At 38.5% G+C, this 26,030-nt stretch overlaps 1 protein-coding gene across 8 annotated transcripts in view; it reads left to right on the top strand.

Annotated features, from left to right (window-relative positions):
- The window catches only part of LOC6495015 (ran-binding protein 16), a 454,675-nt gene that overhangs the window by 173,304 nt on the left and 255,341 nt on the right, over positions 1-26,030 (top strand). For 7 of the 8 annotated variants that reach the window (XM_044717376.1, XM_032456117.2, XM_044717375.1 and 4 more), the window contains exons 6-13: positions 4,294-4,440; positions 4,506-5,185; positions 5,246-5,538; positions 5,594-5,747; positions 5,808-6,213; positions 6,268-6,406; positions 6,472-6,549; positions 6,611-6,672. In XM_044717376.1, the coding sequence (XP_044573311.1) occupies positions 4,294-4,440; positions 4,506-5,185; positions 5,246-5,538; positions 5,594-5,747; positions 5,808-6,213; positions 6,268-6,406; positions 6,472-6,549; positions 6,611-6,672 (1,959 nt within the window). The remainder of the gene's footprint in view (positions 1-4,293; positions 4,441-4,505; positions 5,186-5,245; positions 5,539-5,593; positions 5,748-5,807; positions 6,214-6,267; positions 6,407-6,471; positions 6,550-6,610; positions 6,673-26,030) is intronic. The other variant, XM_032456116.2, reaches the window with a different exon arrangement.

The following is a 26,030-nucleotide window of genomic DNA, read 5'->3' as shown; positions in this document are numbered from 1 at the left end:
TAATATTATTTCTCTTTCTTCCCTGTCAAATTTGAAAACCTCCATTTTTAATTACCTACAAGAGCATACTAATTCTTCCTCGTTTTCTTTATAATCCTTCTATTAAACTTATATACCATACTCATTATACTAACTCGAATTTATTCCCGCGATTCGAGCCGTACGTTATGCGGCAGGCGCCCCTCGGTCGGTTGGGCGGGAGGTGGGCTGTACGTATGCAGTGGGAACCGCGCGAAAATATAGATAGCATCGATTCAAAGCTGTTTGGGTTTGGCTCAGAAAGTGCTTGCTGAGTTTTTATAATTGGTGGTTGAAACGTGGGTTGCGTCGTTGTTACAAAGCGCCTGAGCAATAGAAACTCTTGGTGTGGTAATTAATGGTGTATCTGGTGCTTTTTATTGTTTCAAGACTGGGTAGCAAGCTACGGATTAATTTCTTTTGGCGATAGTCTCCGTATGGGGGTGTATTTTTTTGCAGATGGTTCATGTTTATTGACCGAATAGGACTTGTTGAGTTGTATATCTTTAAAAGTGATGTTGATTGCCCCAGTCGTTTGTGTGGTTTCTCAACAGAGATTCGACGGTGCAAGAGATTTTGCAGCTTCTAGATTGGATGTACTTAATTTTTGCTAATGGATGGATATAAGAGAGCGAGTGTGCCATCTCAGTGTTTGGTTGAGGGTTGTAATTGTGGCTGTTTCTGTGGATAAATGTGGTTGAAATAAGCATTTTTTCTTGTGATAAGAGCGGATGTTCGTCTCATTGTTGATTAAGTTTTTCTGTCTTTGCAGAGCGAAAGCTCTTCCTGCTTAAGCTTAGAAGAATGCCAGTTATAAAATGTTTCACATATCTATTGCAGTCAATTTTGCAACATTTTATAACTGGATGTGTGACATATCTATTGCAAAATTGACTTTATCCAAACATTGAAGACAATCAATCAGATATCCCTTCGCAGAATGATCGACGGACCCAGCGTAAGGACTGTACAATTTTGTATATTATTATACACTTGCCGAGGGTATTATACTATTGGTCAAAAAACAGGGGAGGAGACATCTCCGACCCTATAAAGTATATATATTCTTAATCAGGATTACCTCCTGAGTCGATATAAGCATATCCGGCACACACACCCTTCTTTCTTTTGCTCCTTTAAACGGACGGGATTGGTCAACTATACCATATAGAATTCATCTAACTGTTTGATAGGGAATGCTTTAACTTTGGTGTTTTTTATGCATGGGGGACCGAATTTTTGTGGATTTGATTTTGGGCAAATTTATCATAGATATCGATGTCTCCATTACCCACAGATTCCGCGATACCCCTAAGAAAAGATATAGATCGAATTTTACCGGCCGTGCAATTGCTTTAACCATCATTATTATACCCTTGCAGAGGGTATTATAATTTTGGTCAAAAGTGTGCAACGAAGTGAAGGAGACATCTCCGACCCTATAAAGTATATATATTCTTGATTAGGATCACCTTCTGACTCGATATGAGCATGTCCGTCTGTCTGTTTCTACGCAAACTAGTCTCTCAGTTTTAAAGCTATCGAGTTGAAACTTTGCACACACCCTTCTTTCCTTTGCAGGCAGTATATAAGTCGGAACGGTCGGGATCGGTCGACTATATCCTATAGCTGCCATATAACTTATTGATCGGGAATGCCATAACGTCGTTGTTTTTCAAGTTAGAAGGATGGGACTTTCTATGTACGTCCCTATGGGACGTATGCAGTGGGAACCGCGCGAAAATATAGATAGCATCGATTCAAAGCTGTTTGGGTTTGGCTCAGAAAGTGCTTGCTGAGTTTTTATAATTGGTGGTTGAAACGTGGGTTGCGTCGTTGTTACAAAGCGCCTGAGCAATAGAAACTCTTGGTGTGGTAATTAATGGTGTATCTGGTGCTTTTTATTGTTTCAAGACTGGGTAGCAAGCTACGGATTAATTTCTTTTGGCGATAGTCTCCGTATGGGGGTGTATTTTTTTGCAGATGGTTCATGTTTATTGACCGAATAGGACTTGTTGAGTTGTATATCTTTAAAAGTGATGTTGATTGCCCCAGTCGTTTGTGTGGTTTCTCAACAGAGATTCGACGGTGCAAGAGATTTTGCAGCTTCTAGATTGGATGTACTTAATTTTTGCTAATGGATGGATATAAGAGAGCGAGTGTGCCATCTCAGTGTTTGGTTGAGGGTTGTAATTGTGGCTGTTTCTGTGGATAAATGTGGTTGAAATAAGCATTTTTTCTTGTGATAAGAGCGGATGTTCGTCTCATTGTTGATTAAGTTTTTCTGTCTTTGCAGAGCGAAAGCTCTTCCTGCTTAAGCTTAGAAGAATGCCAGTTATAAAATGTTTCACATATCTATTGCAGTCAATTTTGCAACATTTTATAACTGGATGTGTGACATATCTATTGCAAAATTGACTTTATCCAAACATTGAAGACAATCAATCAGATATCCCTTCGCAGAATGATCGACGGACCCAGCGTAAGGACTGTACAATTTTGTATATTATTATACACTTGCCGAGGGTATTATACTATTGGTCAAAAAACAGGGGAGGAGACATCTCCGACCCTATAAAGTATATATATTCTTAATCAGGATTACCTCCTGAGTCGATATAAGCATATCCGGCACACACACCCTTCTTTCTTTTGCTCCTTTAAACGGACGGGATTGGTCAACTATACCATATAGAATTCATCTAACTGTTTGATAGGGAATGCTTTAACTTTGGTGTTTTTTATGCATGGGGGACCGAATTTTTGTGGATTTGATTTTGGGCAAATTTATCATAGATATCGATGTCTCCATTACCCACAGATTCCGCGATACCCCTAAGAAAAGATATAGATCGAATTTTACCGGCCGTGCAATTGCTTTAACCATCATTATTATACCCTTGCAGAGGGTATTATAATTTTGGTCAAAAGTGTGCAACGAAGTGAAGGAGACATCTCCGACCCTATAAAGTATATATATTCTTGATTAGGATCACCTTCTGACTCGATATGAGCATGTCCGTCTGTCTGTTTCTACGCAAACTAGTCTCTCAGTTTTAAAGCTATCGAGTTGAAACTTTGCACACACCCTTCTTTCCTTTGCAGGCAGTATATAAGTCGGAACGGTCGGGATCGGTCGACTATATCCTATAGCTGCCATATAACTTATTGATCGGGAATGCCATAACGTCGTTGTTTTTCAAGTTAGAAGGATGGGACTTTCTATGCATTCTAATTTGGGCAAATTTATATGATCTGCCAAATTTCGTAAGGATCGGCCTTCTATATCCTATAGCTACCATATAACTGATTGATCGGAAATGCCATAACTTGGTTGTTTTTCAAGTTAGAAGGATGGGAGTTTCAATGGAATCCTCTTTGGGCAAAATAATTCGATATGCCAAATTTCATAAGGATCGGCCGACTATATGCGATCCGCTATATATCTAATAATATAAGATGCGTGGCGCCACCTAGCGGACTGCGACTCAACTGCAAGGGTATATAAACTTCGGCTTCGCCCGAAGTTAGCTTTCCCTTCTTGTTTAAATTGAGTTGGTACACATGCGTTTCAAAAATTATATTTACTAAAAATAATGATGGTCAACGCAAGTGCACGGCCTACATAATTTAATATATGGTAAAATTTGTTCAATTTCCCTTAGGTTTACCGCTGTTTGTTTTGGACTTTGTTTTAGGGTACCCTAAAGGATATGGAGCAGGTGAAATTATTCGTGGAGATTTTTTGCTGTTGGCCTGTGTTATTGTAATTATCACTAATAAGGTCTCTCAATGTAACTAGCCGCCGTGGTTCACTAATTGCTCGATATCAGCAGTTCCATTTTCCTTGATTCTCCCATATTCGCATGCGCTTCGTTGTTCTTTGTAGGGCTTTGGTAGGGCTTCTGCGCCCAAGCAACCACCTTGTTTTGTTGGCGGGCCGCTACCTAGTTTTGTTAAGTGGTTTTGTTTGTTGAGTGACCAATGAACTCTTGGATTATTAATTGAAGCTATCAAAAAGCTGGTACCATTACACTTAGTATTTTCAAAGATGCTTGGGGCTTTTTCCAACATATGTTGTAGAAAGTTGATTTAATAACGAAATTCTTTTCAATATCGGTAACCATATCCGATCTGATACCTTTCTAATCATATTAAAGGCTACTTAAATGCAATGGTCTATCCACATTGGCTCCGCCCGACGTTAGCTTTTCTTTCTTGTTTTTTTTTTATTTTTGAAAAACTAACATTTATTTTACTTTTTTCTTTTTTAAGGGCTTAAATGACCCTGAAAACTATCACGAATTCTGCAGGTTGCTTGCTCGCCTTAAATCAAATTATCAATTAGGTGAATTGATAGCAGTGTCTTGTTACCCAGAAGCAATTGAGCTAATTGCTAAGTTTACCGTTCAATCATTGCATGTATGTATTAAAAAGTAATAAAATGCGTAACATAACATATCAGTAATAATCATTTTCTTCCTCAGTTGTGGCTTTTTGCGCCAAATAGTGTTCATTATTTACTTACTCTGTGGCAACGGATGGTAGCTTCTGTCCCATACGTCAAGTCTCCTGATCCACATTTACTTGGTACCTACACCCCTGAAGTTGTCAAGGCATATATTGAATCACGAATAGATGCTGTTCCTCTTATTGTGCGAGACAATTTGGAAGATCCATTAGATGACCTTTGTATGGTGCAACAGCAATTAGACCAATTGTCAGTAATTGAAAGATGCGAGTATAATAAGACATGTCGACTTTTAGTGCAACACTTTGACGTGAAAGCTCGTGAGTATGAAAATCTGGCGCAGATTCCCAATTCTAATCCTAATGATGTTACTGTGCTTGAGTTGCAATTAACTTGGTTGGTGTATATAATTGGATCGGCTATTGTGGGCCGCCTTACTGTAACGACAAGCGACGAACAAGACACTATGGATGCCGATCTAGTAATTAGAGTTTTACAATTAATAAGTTTAACAGATACTCGTTTGCCCCAAGCTGGTTGCGAAAAACTTGAGCTTGCAATTCTAAGTTTTTTGGACCAAGTTCGCAAAATGCATAGTAGTGAACAGGCACAAAAAGCAAATATATACAAGAGATTAAATGAAGTTTTTGGACTTAGTGATGAACAAATGCTTCTAAGTTTTATCAATCGTAAAATGTACGTAATTAATATTTGTATTTTAAAGTCATGTTAAGTCTAACTTTTTTTAATTTTCAGTATTACAAACCTAAAGTTTTGGGGTCGATCTGAACCGATTATTTCGAAGACCCTCATGCTACTTTCGGACCTTTCTCTGCACTTCAATTCAGTACGAAAGCTTGCACGACTAGATGAAATACAATTCATGCTTGCTCATCACACCAGCGAACATTTTCCATTTCTAGGGACCAATTCATCTTTGAGTGAAATGAAATGCCGAACTATGTTTTATACATCTTTGGGGCGATTATTGATGTTTGATTTGGGCGAAGACGAGGAAAGATTTTACAACTTTTTGAAGCCATTAACAAGTGAGTTGACTGGTCAATATGCTCAAACACATTTCAAAATAAACTTTAATGTTAGATCAATTTGAATTTCTTGGAACTGTACTCATGGAAACAAGTGGATTTCCTAACGATGAAGCTAAAAATGCTGTCATTGGATTGGCCCGCGATCTTCGTGGATTGGCTTTGCCATTGAACGCTCGAATTCAGTATACAATGTTGTTTGAATGGCTGTACGTATACATTTTAAAATCAGTAATTAAATATAAGGATTATGTCATGTTTTATTTAAGGTACTATTCCGAATATTTGCCAATATTTTTGCGAGCCGTGGAACTTTGGGCACATGACCCAGCAGTTACGACGCCAGTTTTGAAACTGTTTGCCGAGCTGGTACATTGTCGTACCCAGAGGTTATCAGGAAATGTGTCAAGCCCCATTGGAATTTTATTATTTCGAGAAGCCTCGAAGCTTATTTGTATATATGGAAATTGTATATTACAGCTTGAAGTTCCCTATGATCGACTATACCCAATGAAACTAAAAGGAATTTCTATATGCTTTCTAATCCTAAAAAACTCACTTGGGGGAAACTATGTAAATTGCGGTATCTTTAAATTATATGGAGACAATACGTTAGACAATGTTCTCAATATTTTTGCAAAATTAATACTTTCGATAAAACAAAATGATTTGCTTGTAAGTAATTTTTCTGAATATACTAAAATCATTTGACTATAAATTTAATTGCAGGAATACCCAAAATTATCAACGTCATATTACAATTTCTTAAATTGTCTTTCCCAAGAGCATGTTACTTATCTTGCCTCATTGGAACCATCTGCATTTGTGTACATTTTAAAAACTCTTACAAAGGGAATCGAAGCATCAGGTTTTGTTTAAATTTTTCCTAAGCTATTTAAAGAATACCTATATTTCCTTTTTATATATGTATAGATTCTGCAACTTACATTATCTGCTGCACCATTTTGGATAGCATTGTTTCTTATATTTTTAAGCAGTTGCAAATAAAAGGTAATATATAATGTTTTCGTAATGGTATTTACGACTATGTAATCTGTTTCTCCTTCAATAGCTACAACATTTCCAATAAAAAAGGTATATAATTTCACGCATGAAACTATAAAATTTTTAAAGGTACGTACAATATACTTTTACATAAATAAAATGAAACAGGTATATAAAGGTATATATAAAGGTATATAATTTATATATATTTCTTTATTTTTTATATATAATAATTTCTATAAATAATAATAATATATAATTTATAGAAATTATATATAAAGGTATATAATTTCACGCATGAAACTATAAAATTTTTAAAGGTACGTACAATATACTTTTACATAAATAAAATGAAACAAAAACAAGAAAGGAAAGCTAACTTCGGGCGGAGCCGAAGTTGATATACCCTTGCAGTTCAGTCGCAGTCCGCTAGGTGGCGCCACGCATCTTATATTATTAGATATATAGCGGATCGTATATAGGCGGCCGATCCTTATGAAATTTGGCAAATCAGATTATTTTATCCAAAATAGAATCTGTACCAAGTCCCATCTTTCTAACTTAAAAAACACTAAAGTTATGCCAATTCCGATCGTTGTATGACAGCTATAGGATATAGTCGGCCGATCCTTATGAAATTTTGTACATAAGATATGTTGATCAAATATAACATGTGTGGAAAGTCCCAACCCTCTATCTTAAAAAACAACGAAGTTATGGCATTTCCGATCAATCAGTTATATGCCAGCTATAGGATATAGTCGACCGATCCCGGCTGTTCCGACTTATATACTGCCTGCAAAGGAAAGAAGGATGTGTGCAAAGTTTCAACTCGATAGCTCTAAAACTGAGAGACTAGTTAGCGTAGAAACAGACAGACGGACAGACGGACATGCTCATATCGACTCAGGAGGTGATCCTGATCAAGAATATATATACTTTATAGGGTCGGAGATGTCTCCTTCACTGCGTTGCACACCTGTGACTAAAATTATAATACCCTCTGCAAGGGTATAACAAGAAAGGAAAGCTAACTTCGGGCGGAGCCGAAGTTGATATACCCTTGCTGTTAAGGTGGTTCCATTTCCGATCGTTCAGATACATGGCATCTATAGGATATAGTCGGCCGATCCTTATGAAATTTGGCAGATCAGATTAAATTGCCAAAATGAAATCCACAGAAAGTCCCATCATTCTAGCTTAAAAGACACCAAAGTTATGCCAATTCCGATCGTACAGGTACAGATTCCATTTGGGCAAATGCCATTTTGCAAAGGTATATTAACTTCGGCTCCGCCCGAAGTTAGCTTTCCTTTCTTCTATTAATAGGTACATATTGGATATGATAAAGTAAGCAGATCCTTATGAGAATTTCGCTATTAATCAATTTTTTAAAACAAAAATTTTGGAAAAGTCGCAAGATTTATTCAAACATTAAACAATCAAAATAGAGTTGAAAAGATAGATTTTCAAGTACTCCCACCCCCAGAAATAAGAAATGAAGAATATAGTTTAGAACCGATTGTTGAGCGATCAGCTTTTTGATAGCGACCGAATTAAAGACGAGATTCAATTGTTTATATTTAATTTATTGAGCTAATTCCGCACAATAAAACAAATAGCGGCCCGTCAATAACAACTCTTCAACTACAACAAGAAGAAGAACAGCTTTGGCGCAGAAGCTCTTCCAAAGCTCCCAAAAGCGCATGCGCTACAAAAATGACAACAAAGTGCATGCGAATCTGGGAGTCAAAAGAGAAGATTAAATGCCGCTGCAGATGAACAAATTATCAATATTCTAATTAGCCTATCTGGTGGCTGCTTAGCCCAACATCCTCCCCCCTATTGAAGGGTGGGCCTTCAATAACAATTTTAGAAGGGCAGCAGACACGTCTTTTTCATTAAGAAGATTTAGAACTCACAGGGCGAACAAGGCACACCAACTTCTTCCAAACTCTTGACCATGCATTGCTCCCCCCAATAGACCAATGCGGGAGTCGAGTTCTCCTAACGAGTGCAGGGGGTCCGGAACGTTGATTCTTCTCCTCTTCTCCTTCTGCATAGGGCAATCCAGCATCCCGCGATAGTCCATTGCGTCCAGAAACTACCCATCCAAATAGTGTATTTTGGACAACTGGGAGGCAGTGACCTAATTGGATTTGGCCAACTGACAATAGGTTGAAGAACAGGCTGGCTCCAATTAGCAGGTCCACACCTTGCGGTCTGTGGAAGTTGGGATCAGCCAGCGCTACGCCGTGAGGAATCTTCCATTTCGAAATATCAATTTTAAGGCTGGGCTGACAGTCCGCAATATGAGACACTATAACCGCCTCTAGGTTCGCACAATATGTGGTTAGTCGAGACTTCACACACACATTAACGGAAGATCCATCCGTAGCAAACTCAGTGCCGCCGAGACCGGCGACCGCTACACAGCTTTTGGTGCGACGAAGCTGAAGTTGACTTGCCAGCCGCGATGAGATAAGGTGAACTTGTGAACCAGAGTCCAATAACACCCTGCAAGGCAGGAAGGCACCTGATCGACCACGGATGAGGATATTGGCGGTTGGCAGAAGCACTTCAGTAGGGCGATCCTGCGTCAAGACCGTGTTGATTGACTGGGAAGGTGGGGTAGCAACGGCAACACCAACGGCGGAACCCAAGCTTCGTAGTGGTGGGGAATTGTTTGAGCTGGGCAGCTGCCCGCAATGGTGCAACAAAGCATGATGTCGGCGATTGCACTTTGGGCAACGGGCAGCTGAACATCCGCGTGCAAAATGACCATCCTCCAAACATACAAAGCAGCGGGTCAGCCGTCGCACTTCGTCGTACCGTTGACTAAGTGGCAAGGCAATGAAGCTTGGACATGTAGGAAGCGGGTGCGCCAAAACACCACACAGGGCGCATAGAGCTGGACGGGCGTTGATAATCATGCATGACGATCGGTTATTCGAAGATCTCCCTCGGCCCACTTGGTTAGATGGTGGATACGCAGCCAAAGAAAAGTCGACGCATTCAAGAGTCCGGCACCTTTGCTCCAAGAATCGTGCCATGGACTCCCAAGACGGAAGGCTGTCGTTGTTTCCGGCGAGAGTGTCTTCCCACTTGGCTCTTGTGGCCGGATCCAACTTCTGAAGGACAATCTGGATGAGCAAGCATCCTTGGATCTCGGCAGCTGATCCGGAACTCATGAGGGCCCGCATATGCCCATTGAACCGATCCGACAGCTCCCGCAACGTAGCAACAGAACCTGGCTCGACCACACGAAGCTGCAGGATCTCGTTGATGTGAGACTGGAAAATTAATCGCCTATTACTAAACCGATTGCGCAATAGGTCAAGAGCCACATCGTAGTTCGCGTCAGTAATTTCCAGCGCTCTCACCGTCTCCAAGGCTGACTCGCGCAGGCATGAAATGAGCCACCGGAGCTTTTCCATATTTGTTAGATGCGGATGGCTGTCAATCGTGGCCTTGAACAGGGCGAAGAAATCCGGCCAGTCAACATAGCCGCCGCTAAATATTGGCATCGGCAACGCTGGTAAGGAGGGGGCTGGCTTGTATGGCATGGGTGAGACACCGGCACCGTCGAGAAGTGTGGAGTGGGCAGCAATTCTAATGGAGTGCTTGGCAACCTCCACCTGAATGTCCACCTGCACATCAGTCGCCAGCTGCGAGAATCTCCAATAAAGGTCACTCCCGATCTCGCTGAAGTTAAGCTCCTCCAACTCTTCTTGAAGCGCGGTGAACCGCTCACGCAAACGCTTCTCCACTGACTCCAGCGCCACAATGGTGCCATCCTCATTCCGCGCTGCAGCCTTCACCTTATGATGCAGCGCCTCCATCTCCTGGCAGGTCACCTCTGCTCTTCTCCGCAGCATCCTTTCCCGGCTTGCGGCAGCAGATCCAATAGTTCCACATCCAAACTCCATCCCGCAAATCTCCAGCGCGTGTGAATCAAATCGAAAACCAAGAGATGTTTGTTATTTTTTTTTTTGTTTATGAGGTTTTCGTACCGCAGTTTTTTCAGTTTCTCGGGCAATTAAACTGATTGAACTTCGGGCGCGATCACGTCGGGGTCACCAATGTTGAGCGATCAGCTTTTTGATAGCGACCGAATTAAAGACGAGATTCAATTGTTTATATTTAATTTATTGAGCTAATTCCGCACAATAAAACAAATAGCGGCCCGTCAATAACAACTCTTCAACTACAACAAGAAGAAGAACAGCTTTGGCGCAGAAGCTCTTCCAAAGCTCCCAAAAGCGCATGCGCTACAAAAATGACAACAAAGTGCATGCGAATCTGGGAGTCAAAAGAGAAGATTAAATGCCGCTGCAGATGAACAAATTATCAATATTCTAATTAGCCTATCTGGTGGCTGCTTAGCCCAACACCGATCCTTTGAAGTCTAACATAAATGTGCTAAGTGGTGCACTTATGCACTCACGAAAGGGTCATGTAACATGTCAGCGTACAATGCGATTTACAATTTTCTTATACGAGTTTTGATTTGAATAAAATCAGTTTTGAACAAGAAAGGAAGCTAACTTCGGGCGGAGCGGAAGTTGATATACCATTGCAGTTAGGTAGCAGATTATATTATTATATCTATATCGAATAGTATATAGTTGGCAATTTTTTAATAAAAATGGTGGAAACATCCCAAGCATCTTAAAAAATAGCAAGGTTGTGCCATTTCCGATCATTCAGTTGTATGGCAGCTATAAGATTTAGTCGGTGATCCTTACGAAATGGAATCCCAAAATGGAATCTGTACCAAGTCCCATCTTTCTAACTTAAAAAACACCAAACTATAGGATATATGATATGCCAATCCTTATGAAATTTTGTAAATAAGATATTTTGGCATTATAACATGTGTGGTAAGTCCCAAAGACTTTCTGTTAGGCCCTTCACAAAAATCGACCATATGAAACTGAAAGATCGGAAATGAATCATTTCAAATGACACAACCTAGGTGTTTTTAAGAAAAAAAGGTTGGGACTTTGTTAAAAATTTTATTTTTAAGAATTTGATTTTACAATTCAATTTTTATAAGGATTGGTTAACAATGTCCAAAATTTCCTATAGACATACAGGGTGCGCCATCTAGACAGGACCTAATGAAATGTTGAATAACTCCTTTTTTGCTGTGAGTTGATCCATGTGTAAAATGGCATAGGCTGACGTTTCAGAATCTGGCTGGCTTGTCAAAATAGGCTGAAAAATGGCGGAGTTATATAACTAATAAATCATTTCAATAGGTCCTGTTTAGATGGCGCACCCTGTATATTTTATAATATTAGCTGTCACAAAACTGTAAGAGTAAAACTTATGTACTATTCTTTAATCCGAAATCATGTCATCTACATAGTCGGACAAACAACCTTATGCGTTCCATGCAACAGCCATACAATGTTCTATTTGTTTGTGAATGCTTTATCTTTCTCTTGAAAACTCGTAACAAATTGCTACAAAATGTCGTTTCGCTGTGAAATCCTTAGTAAACTTGTCTGAAAGTGGTTTGTATGTAAATGTGTCAAAATACTTTTTCCAAATTGCTAATTAAAATATTAGTAAACCGATAATTTTTCGATTTATAGCTTCCAATAGTGTCCATCTTTGTCAAATACGTGAAACAGTGGTTCCCGCGTACCGAATGACTTAAACCTTGTGTGGTGTCCATGTTTAATTTTTCTTGGACTTAGCTTCGCTGCTGCTCCAATTATGTTGACTTAAATTCTTGATGGTATGCTTAACATCTGTGGGACTCCCGACATTTGGTTAAATATATATGAGGAGATTCTTATATATTCTCATATATATTCTCTATTATATGTGTGAAATTATAAGGTAAAGATAGTTTTTATGTTTATATATTTAGTATGCATATATAAAAAATTTTATGGGCGAGACAAAGTCAAATTTATAGTGTCTGACTTTCATACTTAAAACAACTGAGTTACAATAGTCATTAAAAACTTGAGTTTTACAAGTTTTGTTTTTATTGAGTAGTATTCCAGAAACATTGTCGTGGTTTTAAGCACCGGAGTAACAGCACGAACGGAAGCGTGAGGGATTAGAGGCGATAAGGAGGCGAGACGCCGAACCCGGGAGAAAGTATATTAGTTAAAGGATGATGTTCAGGACGCCTTTGGAAAGTCCGCTAACTCAGTGGAATAAAATTTTGATCAAGAAGGCAGAGGGCGGCTCAGTCGAAGCCCAGGACGCTATTTTTATTATTTTGGGCTGGGGAAATCACATCAATAAATTTAGTGAAACGTATTTACGAACTCTGTGAGCTAGCCGCGGCATTTGGTTCGAGCGAAACAGGCAAGGAAAAAAATTAGTTACAGATGTATACTGACGAGCAAAACAGTAACACGAATTCAGTCTTCTATTTTCTAAGGTCTGTATCTTCGGTTCTAATTTATGCATTCTGAAAAACTTAGTCTTATTTTATTGATAATTTAATTTATTATGTTTTTTGAAAATTTGGTGCAATTTGATATGTTGAGACGAAAAATGGAAAGAAACTGGAAAAAAAAGTCAGATGATACAATTTTCCACTGTGGATATTTAAAAAAAAAAAATTTAAAATATTTTTTTAACATTGTCTACAGCCTTTTCACCTTTTTTAGTTCTCAAATTTTTATTTGGCATACTGTAGGTATAACATTTTACCATTTCAGGGGGAATTGGATTCATATCCGGAGATTGTGGTGGCCATTTCATGGACTGGAACTTTTGTTGTAAAACAATCAAATCTTCAGTTGATTTCTGGAAGATTCTTTCTGGAAAATCTTACAAAATTTTCGGTTATTGTTCCTTTTGCATTATTCCATCGATTGACTAAGGGACCAACTAGATTCTTATTTATACAACCCGAGACTATAATTGAGGCACCTCCTTGAGGGTTTGATGCACATTATGTGGCGAGCTGGTTATCTCTAGTCCAATACTAGGAACGAACGTCTGACTCAAACCGATCCAAATACTGGAGTCGCACTGGAATCCAAATTCAGCATGGTAGCCGCTTTTACTGGCGTGTTGCTTGCGTTGGTCGGCACCAAGTTGGCCCCGTGGCGAGTGTCGCCGTTGTTTTAAATTCTTGCTCGACCTCCTGTATTAACTGCTTTCTGGACATGGTTTTTTTTTTATCGCTACACAGTCGGATTACACCGAATTTATAAGCCTTTTTTTGAACTGATTCATCAGCTACCAGTAAATCTATAATTATCTATTTTTTCACTGTCCATAATATATATGGCATTTTATATGCGACTTGAAAATATTGAAGCTAATGAACTTCATAAAACTAATGGTATAACATCATAACGTTAACAGTAAAAAAAGGTTAATATCTAAAATGAAAAGCTTTGGTACAAAGAGAGTTAAACTGTAACATCAGTCTTTATTTTACAGTTTTCTTTCCATTTTTAGTTTGAATGGCTTCAAATTTAAAAAAAAAATAATAAATTACAATATCAATAAAATAAGACTAAATTTACCAAAATTCATATATTAGAACCGAAGATACAGAGGGCTGAATTCGTGTTACAGATTAAAACTCAGGGTCAGTGTAAATATAACTTGACCCATATTAGTAGCCATTTGATTAAAGTGTGGCCTTATTTGTTACCGAGCTGAAAAATGATTTCTTCTTAGACGGATGTGATTTCTGCTATTACAAAAAGCTCGTGCTAGGTTCCATTGATGAGTGCATTGACAATTTGGATAAGATTTGGTATGTAGTTGCACAATTTCTTTTTTCACAATCGGGATGTAAAGATATCTGTGGACTTCAGTGTTATACAGGTTGATAGTAATGTGAATCTTGTGCGAAGGTTTGTAATTGAGGTAGGTGGGCACCTAGTAATGATGATCCCTTAATTGGCCTTTTTTTTTGTGTGCATATGGTCTTCTCATCATGTTGTCAGAGGTCACTGTTAATTAAATCAAATAACATAAAGAGAGAATATTTCTCGCGGGGGTGAGTGCTAAGTTATGTGTACGAGGGAATTGCGTCTGAGATCGGAAAACTTTTGCATTGAACTTTAAGATGTGCTTTGCATGAGAGAGATACACACAAACTTTATCTCAGTGGCAAGAGCTGTGGCAATAGGATGGAAAGTAAATCAAGACCTTAATGGTGCGGGAATATTAAACTGAAGCGGTAATAAAATTGTTCGAGGAACGAAATGTGCTGATTCTGTTACGGTAGATATAAAGACTAATCATCAGTATATGTACTTAAAACTAGCAACAAAGAGTTGTGGAAGTGTCATTATCGCTTCAGTCATTTGAGTATAAAAATATGTTGTAACATATACATATAAATATGTTGTAACATTTAAAAAAACTGAAAAAATTCCTGGTTTGCACAAGTGCAGTACAAAACGTCGACAAAAATGATTGTTATGTAAGAAATTTGTTAAACGAAAGAGAAATTGATGCTCAGTATAAAAGAAAAAAAAATTATGTTTAACTAAAACCTTATTGAATATTGAATATTGTAGATCAAAAGAATCATTTTTGAAACGGGATGTTGAAATTCATGGAGTCTTGGCAAAAATGTTTACAAAAAAGTTGGTCACACCTAAGCTGAAGAGTGCTTCTTTTAAAAGTACCTTTTGAGGAGATCAGTCTCATAAAGTGGCATGTCGCATGTTGATAAACATCGACCCATCCATTTTCGCTGTCATTGTGTCCTACTTCGATGGCACCAAGGAAACCTGCGAGGGAAGAGTGTTGCAAAGATAAAGCGTTAAGGATAAAAGGTTTTAGGTTATACGTAGAGCATGCCGATAAAATATGGTGGAGACCATTGTTATCTGAACTTAATACACTAAAGGGATCGTGTTGGGCATATGTCGAACTACAATCGCTAAGGAGTACAAGACGAAAGTTTCCAGTGCTTCTACTAGGATCGTTAAAATGCATGCGTGTTATTAAATGCCAGCTGTCTACATTTCCATTATTGAGATTTTATAGAAACACGACATCCAGCATCGTTCTACGGTTTGTCAGTAATGGTAAGTTAATTAATAAAAGTCTACAATGGTAACAGGAAGATGATGATTTGCATCTCCATTAAGTCCTCGCAGAGCGAAAATTAGGAAGTTTTTGTACGGATTCTATGTGATCTCGGTGTACTCCATATTGAGAACTCCAGACACACGATCCATTCTCAAGAATCGGATGGACCAATGATGTATAAAACATTTTTGTTATCAAGTCAGATTAGAAAAGGAAAATCTCCAAAACATGTAGATCTTTAGCATCCAAGGGTGGACGCAAGGCGCAGGTCGCTTACAAATGCATAATGATTAACTTGGGTGCAGTAGCTCTACAAAAACTCCCAAAGGTGCACGCGCTACATGATGCATGATTCTGATGAACTGTTGGTAATGAGCCGCTTTTGCTTACTATATTCTAATTATTTTATTAAAGCAAGAAATGTTATTTTTTAAATGGTTGGTCCAATTACCGTTCAATAGTTGATTTTTAAATCTTATTTTTCTCTTTGTTGAGTACGTAATATTAAATAAACCTTCATCTTTTACCGGTCGAGTCGCCCCCGTACACGACCATGATCTGTGTTTATGTATGTATTATGTATTATGTTTCTGTGTTTCCTGTGTGTTTATGCTCACTTAAGCTATTGGTAAGCGGAAGCGCAAGAGATGGAGTATATGCATAAGCGTGACGGCTAAATGCTAGCACTTGCACTTCATATGTACAGTCTGAGCCATTCCTAAGCGATTATATTTAAACTTAAGTTTTGCCTCTGAATTTGTGCTTACGTTCACGCAACACTGCATATATGTACATGTTGCATATTTTCGTCCGTAGAGCGTTATGCGACCACTACGTCGAACTTGAACTCGTGGGCTTAACGGTAAGTCCTTTATCTTACCTTTATTTGACTCACATTGCTTGATCATGAGTTTGTTGAGCTTGTTGATTTCGTTTGTTCTTGCTTGCCCTGGTCAGTTGGTCATTCTTAGTGCTGACATCGCTGCTTCTGCTTCTAGCATAGATCGGCACTATCTATAGCCGGGGTTCTCGGTCAGAAAACAATTACTGCTTATTGCTAAACTATTGCTACCGGCGCCAATACCGTTGGTGAGATGATTGAGTTACGTTACGCACCGACTTGGAAAAAGTTATTTTTGAGAAAAACGCGTCTAACGTTTAAAAAGTAATTGAAAGAATATAGATAGAAAGTAACTGGATAAACGGTATCTCAGCGAGTTTGAGTCCGATCGACATGAAAGTTTCACAGGATATTCCTGAGATAATTCTATTATATAAAAAATGGGAATAAAAAACGTGTCAGCCTTGTCCTTCATTGCAAAATTCTAAGTGATACCAAGGAATTCCCTAGAACTAATCCCATTAACATCCACTCGTTGGGGTAACCCAACGCTTGGACCCCCGGAACAGACTGATGTTGCGGTATTACCGACCGTGGCACCAAAACCTTAACAGGTGATCCCACTTGTTAGACAAATATTTGTCTCACGGCTACCCCCTGATACCTCTAAGATTTATATCAAAGCCAAATTCACGGCCGTTATAAGAGTGGAAGACATTAGGAAATTAAAATACTCCTACTCGAGGCTCATGTCATCCTTCACGATACGTGTTCCAGTGCCGATGTTTGGAATGCTATGTTCGCCTGGCTTCTGGCAAGAGGACATATTCGTACAAGATTATCAGCCGAGTACTTTCTTTACGGAAAAAAAGACAAATTCGAAGCTTACTGGATTCAAGCTTCCAACATTTGTCCAATCTGACTCTTCAAAAAACTAACATCCTTTATCAATCTTACCTATCAGAATTTTAGGGCCTACGAAGTAAGAGGCGGTGGAGTCTATATCTCTAATAACTCCAATTTCGCTTCTGAAATTGGTTAAATTACTAAAGTTTTGTGATTTCGAATTTATCTGCGTTAAAGTCATATTGTTTGATCATCTGTTGTCTATTACCTGTTCTTACATCCCACCATCTTGTGAACCGCCAAAATACTGGTTTCCAGTCTTATGTTCGATAGTGACCTGCTAGTAATTTTTGGTGTCTTTAATTTACTAGAACTCATTTGGTCACATATTTAAAAGCCATCTTTTTTATCCCTTTTCACCCAAAATTTTTTCATGGCGGGCATGTTTGATATTTCCCTAAGTCATATCAACCATGTTATAAATTCGTTAGGTGGGCTTCTAGACTTATTATTATACCCTTGCAGAGGGTATTATAATTTTGGTCAAAAGTGTGCAACGCATCTCCGACCCTATAAAGTATATATATTCTTGATCAGGATCACCTCCTGAGTCGATATAAGCATGTCCGTCTGTCCGTCTGTCTGTTTCTACGCAATCTAGTCTCTCAGTTTTAAAGCTATCGAGTTGAAACTTTGCACACACCTTTCTTTCCTTTGCAGTCAGTATATAAGTCGGAAGGGCCGGGATCGGTCGACTATATCCTCTAGCTACCATATAACTGATTGATCGGAAATGCCATAACTTTGGTGTTTTTTAAGTTAGACTTTTAAGTTAGGTTTTTAAGTTAGACAGAAGCGTTTGGACTTTCCACACGTGCTATTTTTAGCCAAAATATCTTACGTAAAAAATTTCGTAAGGATCGGCCGACTATATCTATAGCTGTCATAGAACGATCGGAATTGGCATAACTTTTGTGTTTTGTAAGTTAGAAAGATGGGACTTTCTACGGATTCCATTTTGGGCAATATAATCCGATCTGCTAAATTTTCGTAAGGATCGACCAACTATATCCTATGGACGCCATATATCTGAACGATCGGAAATGGAACAACCTTAACTGCAAGGGTATATCAACTTCGGCTCCGCCCGAAATAAGCTTTCCTTTCTTTTTATTAGTTAATGAGTTAATGAAAACTTTGAATGAAATATAACAGAATGTTATTCAACAACAATATTTATCATGAAAAATGACAGCCACAATTCGGACTGCTATTTTCATTGTGCAAAGTACACCAATACAGGTATATTATTTTTTTGGATAGCTCTGCTTTTTTTTTTTTTTTTATTATTTCTATTACTCCGCTTGGGAGCTTAGGGCATCCACATGTGTATTCCACCGGACCCTCTGTTCTCTTTGCCAAGTCCCCAGGTGATGTATTATTGTCTGCGAGTTCGCGTATTGTAGATCGGCGCCAGGTTAGCTTTGGGGCGTCCCACTCTTCTTCTTCCTTGCGGGTTCCACTCCAGGGTTCCAATCCTAACTATGCCCATCTCCTTATTCAAACTGCGCAATTCTGGATGGCTCCATTAGGGTCCTCACATTCCATTGTCCAATTCGTGTCCGTTGCGAAAAGCGGCGGGTCGTCATCGGGCTGGGGGTGTTTTTTTCTAATCATGTGTTTGTTTCTGTAATCGTTATTATTCAGTCGATCCGGAGATTAGCCGAGTGCAACCTATCTCAGAAGTGGGCTTGCCACCTAACGACATCTGGGAATGCCGGTTTTTCGGGTCTCATGCACATAATTATAAATAGCGAGAATCCAACGAGAGCTTTTCGCTACTTACATCATATGCGCGAGCGCCGAAAAGCTTGCAGGGCCATGCACTTGACACGAGTGGGGCTCGAACCCACGACCTCACGCTTAGCGAGCTAGTACACTAACCACTAGGCTATGAGGCCCCCCTCTGCTCTGCTTTAAAGGCCTAATATTGGCCATGAAAACAATTAAAATATGTTATAAAACCATTAAGATTTTTCTTTCTAAGAGTACTGCCATAACTTTGGTTTTTTTAAGTTATAGGGTTGGGTTAGAGGTGAGGGTTAACACACATGTTATATTTGGCCAAAAAATGCATTTCATAATCGGATCGCCGACTATATCCTATAGCTGTCATAGAACGATCGGAATTGGCATAACTTTGATGTTTTTAAAGATAGAAAGATGGGAATGTGGAAAATCAAAATAATTTAATTTTCCAAATTTCATAAGGATCGGCCGACTATATCCAATAGCTGACATATAACTTATTGATTGGAAATAGCGTAATTTTTGTGTTTTTTAAGCTAGATGATGGTACAGATTCCATTTTGGGCAACTTAATTCGACTGCCAAATTTAAGTATCGGTCGACTATATCCTATAGACGACATATAACTGAACGATCAAAATTGGCACAACCTTGCTATTTTAAAAGGTGCTTGGGTCTGTTTTAAACATTTTTATTAGAAAATTGATTTGATAGTGAAATTCAAAAGGTTCGGCAAACTATATACGATCTGGTTTATATGTATATTATATAATACAAGAAAGGAAAGCTAACTTCGGGCGGATCCGAAGTTGATATACCCTTGCAGTTAAGGATGTTCCATTTCCGATCGTTCAGTTATATGTCGTCTATAGGATATAGTCGACCGATACTTAAATTTGGCAGATCGAATTACATTGCCCAAAATAGAATCCGTAGAAAGTCCTATCATTCTAGCTTAAAAGACAACAAAGTTATGCCAATTCCGATTTTTCAGTCATATGGCAGCTATAGGATATAGTCGGCCGATCCTTATGAAATTCAGCCAATCGGATTATTTTTCTCAAAATAGAATTTGTACCAAGTCCCATCTTTCTAACTTAAAAAACACCAAAGTTATGCCAATTCCGATCTTTCAATGACAGCTATAGGATATAGTCCGCCGATCCTTATGAAAATGCAGATAGGATATCTTGTTCAAATATAACATGTATGGAAAGTCCCAACCCTCTAACTTAAAAAACACCAAAGTTATGGCATTTCCGATCAATCAGTTATTTGGCAGCTATAGGATATAGTCGACCGATCCCGGCCGTTCCGACTTATGACCTACCTGCAAAAAATAGACGGATGTGTGCAAAGTTTCAACTCGATAGCTCCAAAACTGAGAGACTAATTTGCGTAGAAACCGACAGACAGACAGACGGACAGACGGACATGCTCATATCGACTCAGGAGGTGATCCTGATCAAGAATATATATACTTTATAGGGTCGGAGATGTCTCCTTCACTGCGTTGCACACTTTTGACCAAAATTATAATACCCTCTGCAAGGGTATAAATATAATCTTCGGCTCCACCGGAATAAGCTTTCCTTTCTTGTTTAATTCTTAACTCATTATACCCTTACTGAGGGTATTATAATTTTGTCAAAAGTGTTCAACGCAGTGAAGGAGACATCTCCGATCCCATAAAGTATACATATACATATATTCTTAATCGTTGTCGATATAAGTGCTTCTCTGTAATGAATAAGTTAATCAAAGATTACATAAAGCGGCAGCTGGTTTGTTGCCGCAACTTGCACTTGAACAAAATGGATGAGTAGAAAGAAATGAGTAATCAACCGTGCTTGCTGCGGTTTCAGTTTGTTGTTGCTGTAGTGTTTGGTTCTTTATGTCATGGTTGTTTATGTATGCTATGACCTAATATTATCTCTATTATGTATTTTTGTGACTAAATATTAAACGCTCATGACTTAACATTCTCCCGGCTGTTGAGCAGGTGTTCAACCGTCGTCCAGCTCTATAGTAAACTGTCTTGGGGTAGGTTCTGGAGTTTATCCTTTTATAGTGCCTTTAGGTTTTGGAGGCCAAATAGACCGTTTATATAGCATGATAAGTGGAATTCGCATCTACTGAGAACATTGTATGCCGTTAAATGATTGTAACAAATATGCTACTCATTTATTATAGGTGTGCATCTATTGAATGAGGGGTCTGTGGGTTGAGGGGTAGTTGTCCGGTGATCGGATTGCTAGATAATTTTGGCATTTTGTTTTTGGTTCTGTACGTGTTTTGTTTTTGGTTGGTTATAATTTTTATTTTAAAAATCACAAAATATTCATTATTTTTCAAGCGAAAAAATAAAAATCCCAATATAAGTATTATTTTCTGAGCGATGAAATAAAAATAAAAAATAATCATTACCATTATAAATTATCGTTAATTACACAGGCCGACAATTTCCAATTTTTTTTCATCCACAAAAATTTCATGACAATGATGGTCAACGCAATTACATGGACTAACATAATTCAATATACGATAAAATTGTATTAATTTTTTCTCTTAGGTGTACCGCGGAAACTGTGGATGATGGAACCAATTTTTGTTCTGGACTATGTTTTAGGGGACCTTAAAGGATATGGAGGGGGTGAAATTATGCGTGGAGATTTTTTGCTGATGGCCTGTGTAATTGAAAATAGTTAGAAAATTCTAAAATGATATTTAGTTGAAGTGTCCTATTCAATTAAGACTCCACAATATGTTACTTATGGTTCAACAATGTTTTTTCTACATGTTTTTACCTACAACTTTTGAAAAATGTTTCAGTTTTTGTCACATTACTCTAGTTAACTAAACTTTATTTAAAAATCAAAATTATATTCCTAGATGGCTTTGTTTGGCAGCCATTACCGTTAGAAAAGTTTAGAGGTTTGAGTTTAGAGGTGTCCTATTCAAGCAGCGTATGTACCTTTTTTAAATAAGCTGCTTACAGTCCATCAGGGGCTGAAAAACTAGCTTTAGTGGCGATGAACTCCAGCGGCTCAGTCACAGGAGCTCGGCCAGAGTTTTCACACCTTGCCTCCACCACTTTCAGCGGAGGACATTCGGAGTGGCCTGAGTTTCACTCAGTTTTCTCAACAGTCGTGGGCTGCAATCTCCATATAAGTAAGGTGGAAAAGTTTTGGATGTTGCGATCTTTTCTTTGGGATCCAGATCTAGAGGCAGTTTGTTTCTTGGAATACTCAGAATTGTGATGCCTTGCTGAATCTTTTGGAAAAACAATTTAAAAACCGTCGATTAATATTTCAGGGTCATATGAACGAGATTCTGGGCCTAAATCTATTCAAAGGTGGCTCATTTTCAGCGCTCCGAGGGCTTTCAGATAAATATGGGCATTGATATGCTCCATTAAAGGTTTCATCATCCCTACTTGGGAATCGATGGCAGAATTTTTGGAGCAGCGATGCAGGACTCTAAAGTCCTGAATCGGACATGGAACATTTATAAAAATGGCATCACAGCCTCCTAAATTTTTTTGAATTGCAGAATTTCAGCAGCCAGCCTTTAATTCTCTCGTCTACTTCATCTACAGCCGAGTGCACCGAACCAGTAGGCGCGTCACCATCCACGGCTAATGCACTAGTTGCAAAAAGTCTAACATTGTCTCTCGGAGTCGCGCCGGGGCTTTTATTCCTTGCCGAGCTCTATTGGATTCAAGATCGCAGGTGCATGTGATAACGTTCCGACAGGCAAGTCAGCTGCAGCGTCGGAGATGTAACTCTCACATGGCAGTGCCCGGAATTGACGACACTGGCTTCGCGACGTACGGATTCTCTGTCGATGGTCCCTTGCTGTCGATGGTAGATGCTGTCATCTGTAGCGGGCACCTTATCCCAAAATGAAAACAACTTCTTATGCAGGCCAATATTTCTTCCCTTTACTGTATTCATTGGATTAATGGGAACAGAATTGCACTTGAATATATTTAAAGCTCACCCACCAACTCATGAATGGGCCAAACAAGGTAATTAAACATTCGATTCCTCCGTTAGGTAGGGAAGCTCTACTACAGCATGGGAATGGCTGTACAGATTCCATTCCATACTATTTCATTCTAATTCATTCAAAGACCGAAAATTTCCAACTTTTTTTTTCCCCACGCATAATTTTACCTGCTCCATAACCTTTAGGCTCCCCTGAACCAAAGTCCAGAACAAACATAGGTTCTATCACCCACAGTTTCCACGGTACACCTAAGAGAAGAAATTGATCAAATTTGACCATATATTGAATTATGTCGGCCGTTTAATGAAGATGACCGTCATTGTTTCTAGTACTTATCATTTTTGAAATGTGTGTGTACCAACAAAAATTAAAAAAAGGTATCTAGCAGTAATCATATCTTTGGAATACTCATCCAAAGTTGAAATCTCAGATTTTCTACATTAGTTTTTGGTCTTCTATGATTTTTCCCCAAACATTTTTCTATGAAAGATTTTTATTTTCCTTTTGAAATTAGTAGATCATACCATGTTTTAATTTTGGATTTAAGGAAAAACTCGAAATAATTTGATTAAATTTATTATAGGCGGTTAAACAATATTTTCGTCAATTAAATTGGAGTTTTTAATCTCATACTTTCAATAAGTCACGGCTATCTAAAACTGTTTCTATGTTCGCGACGTATCTATTGCAGGTTCAGCTGGTTTAGTAAAGCTTTACATAAATTGTAGATAGCCATGACTTGGGATAGCCATGACCAACATGACCAATTCCTTGTCCAGGTAGCACATATTAAGACGATTCTGTTTAAGTACAGCCTTATAGTCCTTTTCGTGTGGAATTTGGCCTCGTACAAGCCCTTCAGCAGAACCTTAGAGGTTAACCCCCACCTAATTAGTTGAACTCACTTACTTCGTTTTATTTTGACCTTTTCTGGATCGCCGATAATATGACGTAACCAGCAGCCAGCAAAACCCGAAATTCTGTCAAAACATGCAGTAGGTAGGAGGAAAATTTGGGTGTTCATAAACAATGTTTTTGGCTCAAGCGAGCAGCCAGCCACGCCGTTGAGTGCGACTTTATCGAATTTTCATTATAAGTTTGTTAGAGCCTGAATAGGACCAACATAGCCAAGTCAGTGCTATTATCCAGCCTAGTGTGGATTAGTGGGATATATGTATGTATATATTTAATATATATATATTAAATTAATATTATTAATATTTAATTCCTTTCTTAAATTCATAATTTCACGTAAATGTTAACTCTAACGAGTATTAATTATTTAGCATGGGAACTTATCTTTAATTATTATCATAAGCAAACAACCAGCTTGAAAAAAGTGATCAGACTGGCATTTTCTCAATTGTAAATTTTCTTAATTGTATTAAGTTTAACAGCGAAAATCCCCTTCGTCCTCTTGGGCGATCGATGCTTAATCCGAGCTGAGTGAGTAATTAACCAAGAGTAATTTCTAAATCTGAATACTTTTTTTTCGATTAATAAGATTTTATATTTAGTTTTTGTGCTTTCGCCGCTTTTGAGTATATCTAATTGTACAAATTTAACACGAGATAATCTCTTTTATTTCGAGCACTTCTGTTTCTATTTAGATCTTAACATGGGAGTTGAACATGGGTAAATCCCACTGATTAGTGAAAAGTCTACATGGAAGGGAGGGTATAGACCAGTGGTACCCAAAGTGGTCCAGGTGGACCCCTAGGGGTCCACGGAAGACTCGACGGGGGTCTACGTTGGGTGTAACAAAAAATGGGGGTCTACACTTTTTTTCCAAAACTGTTGATTCGTCGTTGATTACGAAAATTGATAGTTATTTAGCTGCAGGGGGTCCACCGGATCCAGAAAAGTTTTGAAAGTGGTCTATGAGAGAAAAGAGGTTGGGAACCACTGGTATAGACGAAGGACCATAACATCCAGTCTTTCATTTATTAGGGTCAGTAGAATTAATCACCCAAGGATAGGCCTACTCCTAAAGTTGACTCCCCCCCCGGATATGGATTAACTTAACTCTTTTCCGTTAAAATGCAGTTCTATATCCGCATATCCAAACACAAACGGATGTCGCCATTTTCTTTAAATGATTTTACGATAGGTGAGATTCAAGGGCTATGACCGACCACAGGCTCTATTATGTCACTGCTTAGAGCCTCCTGTAGTTGTAGCAGTACTTTTGCTTCGATGGCAGCCTGTATACGTTTCATTGGCTGTTGTATGGGCCTAATGCTAGAGTCAATTAATAACTTGACTATTATTCCTTTCTGCTTGGGAAATGGAGTAATGCACTCAGCTCGGCTAACTTGTAATCCCAATGCTAAGACGTTCAATTTAATCGCGTTTTCTCGGCCCAGTAACGATTGTTTTCTATTTTCAATTACATAAAATGAAGCAATGATCTCTTTATCTGGGCCTGTTGATATGGGAGCCTCGAACACACAAATTACGGTTAGCAATTGGTTTGAAGCATACCCCGGAAATTGTCTCCCCAAGTTGGATCTGATGTTGAAAACTACAGCTTTGTTTACTTTCATTGATAACCTGTCAGCTTGGCTTATCAGATTAAAAAGCGAGCCTGAGTCGATAATAAGGGACAAAAGTTTCCCTTCTATTAAACACTCTATAAGTTTATCACTTACATCATCATCGCTGCAAATCCGGAAAAATTCTTCCTTCGTCGGTATCGTTCCGGAAGGAGCGCATTCATCTTGAGTGGCGTTTGAGATTCGTTCTACAAGCTTCGATTATTTCAGTCAAGGTATGCTCTTCCTCCAGTAGCTTTTTCTTCATTTTATCTTTTTAACAGATCTCTTCAATTTCGTCCTTAGAGGAGCCGAAATGGCATTTCTGCATTTGCTAACGTAACCAGATCGTACATTTTCCAATACTCTCACCTTCCAAAGCTGAAAGGTTCCTAAAATATATGCCG

Source organism: Drosophila ananassae, chromosome XR (assembly GCF_017639315.1).
Source record: "Drosophila ananassae strain 14024-0371.13 chromosome XR, ASM1763931v2, whole genome shotgun sequence".
NCBI lineage: Eukaryota > Metazoa > Arthropoda > Insecta > Diptera > Drosophilidae > Drosophila > Drosophila ananassae.
The sequence above is the reverse complement of the archived record's forward strand: the minus strand, read 5'-3'. Positions and strand labels throughout refer to the sequence as shown.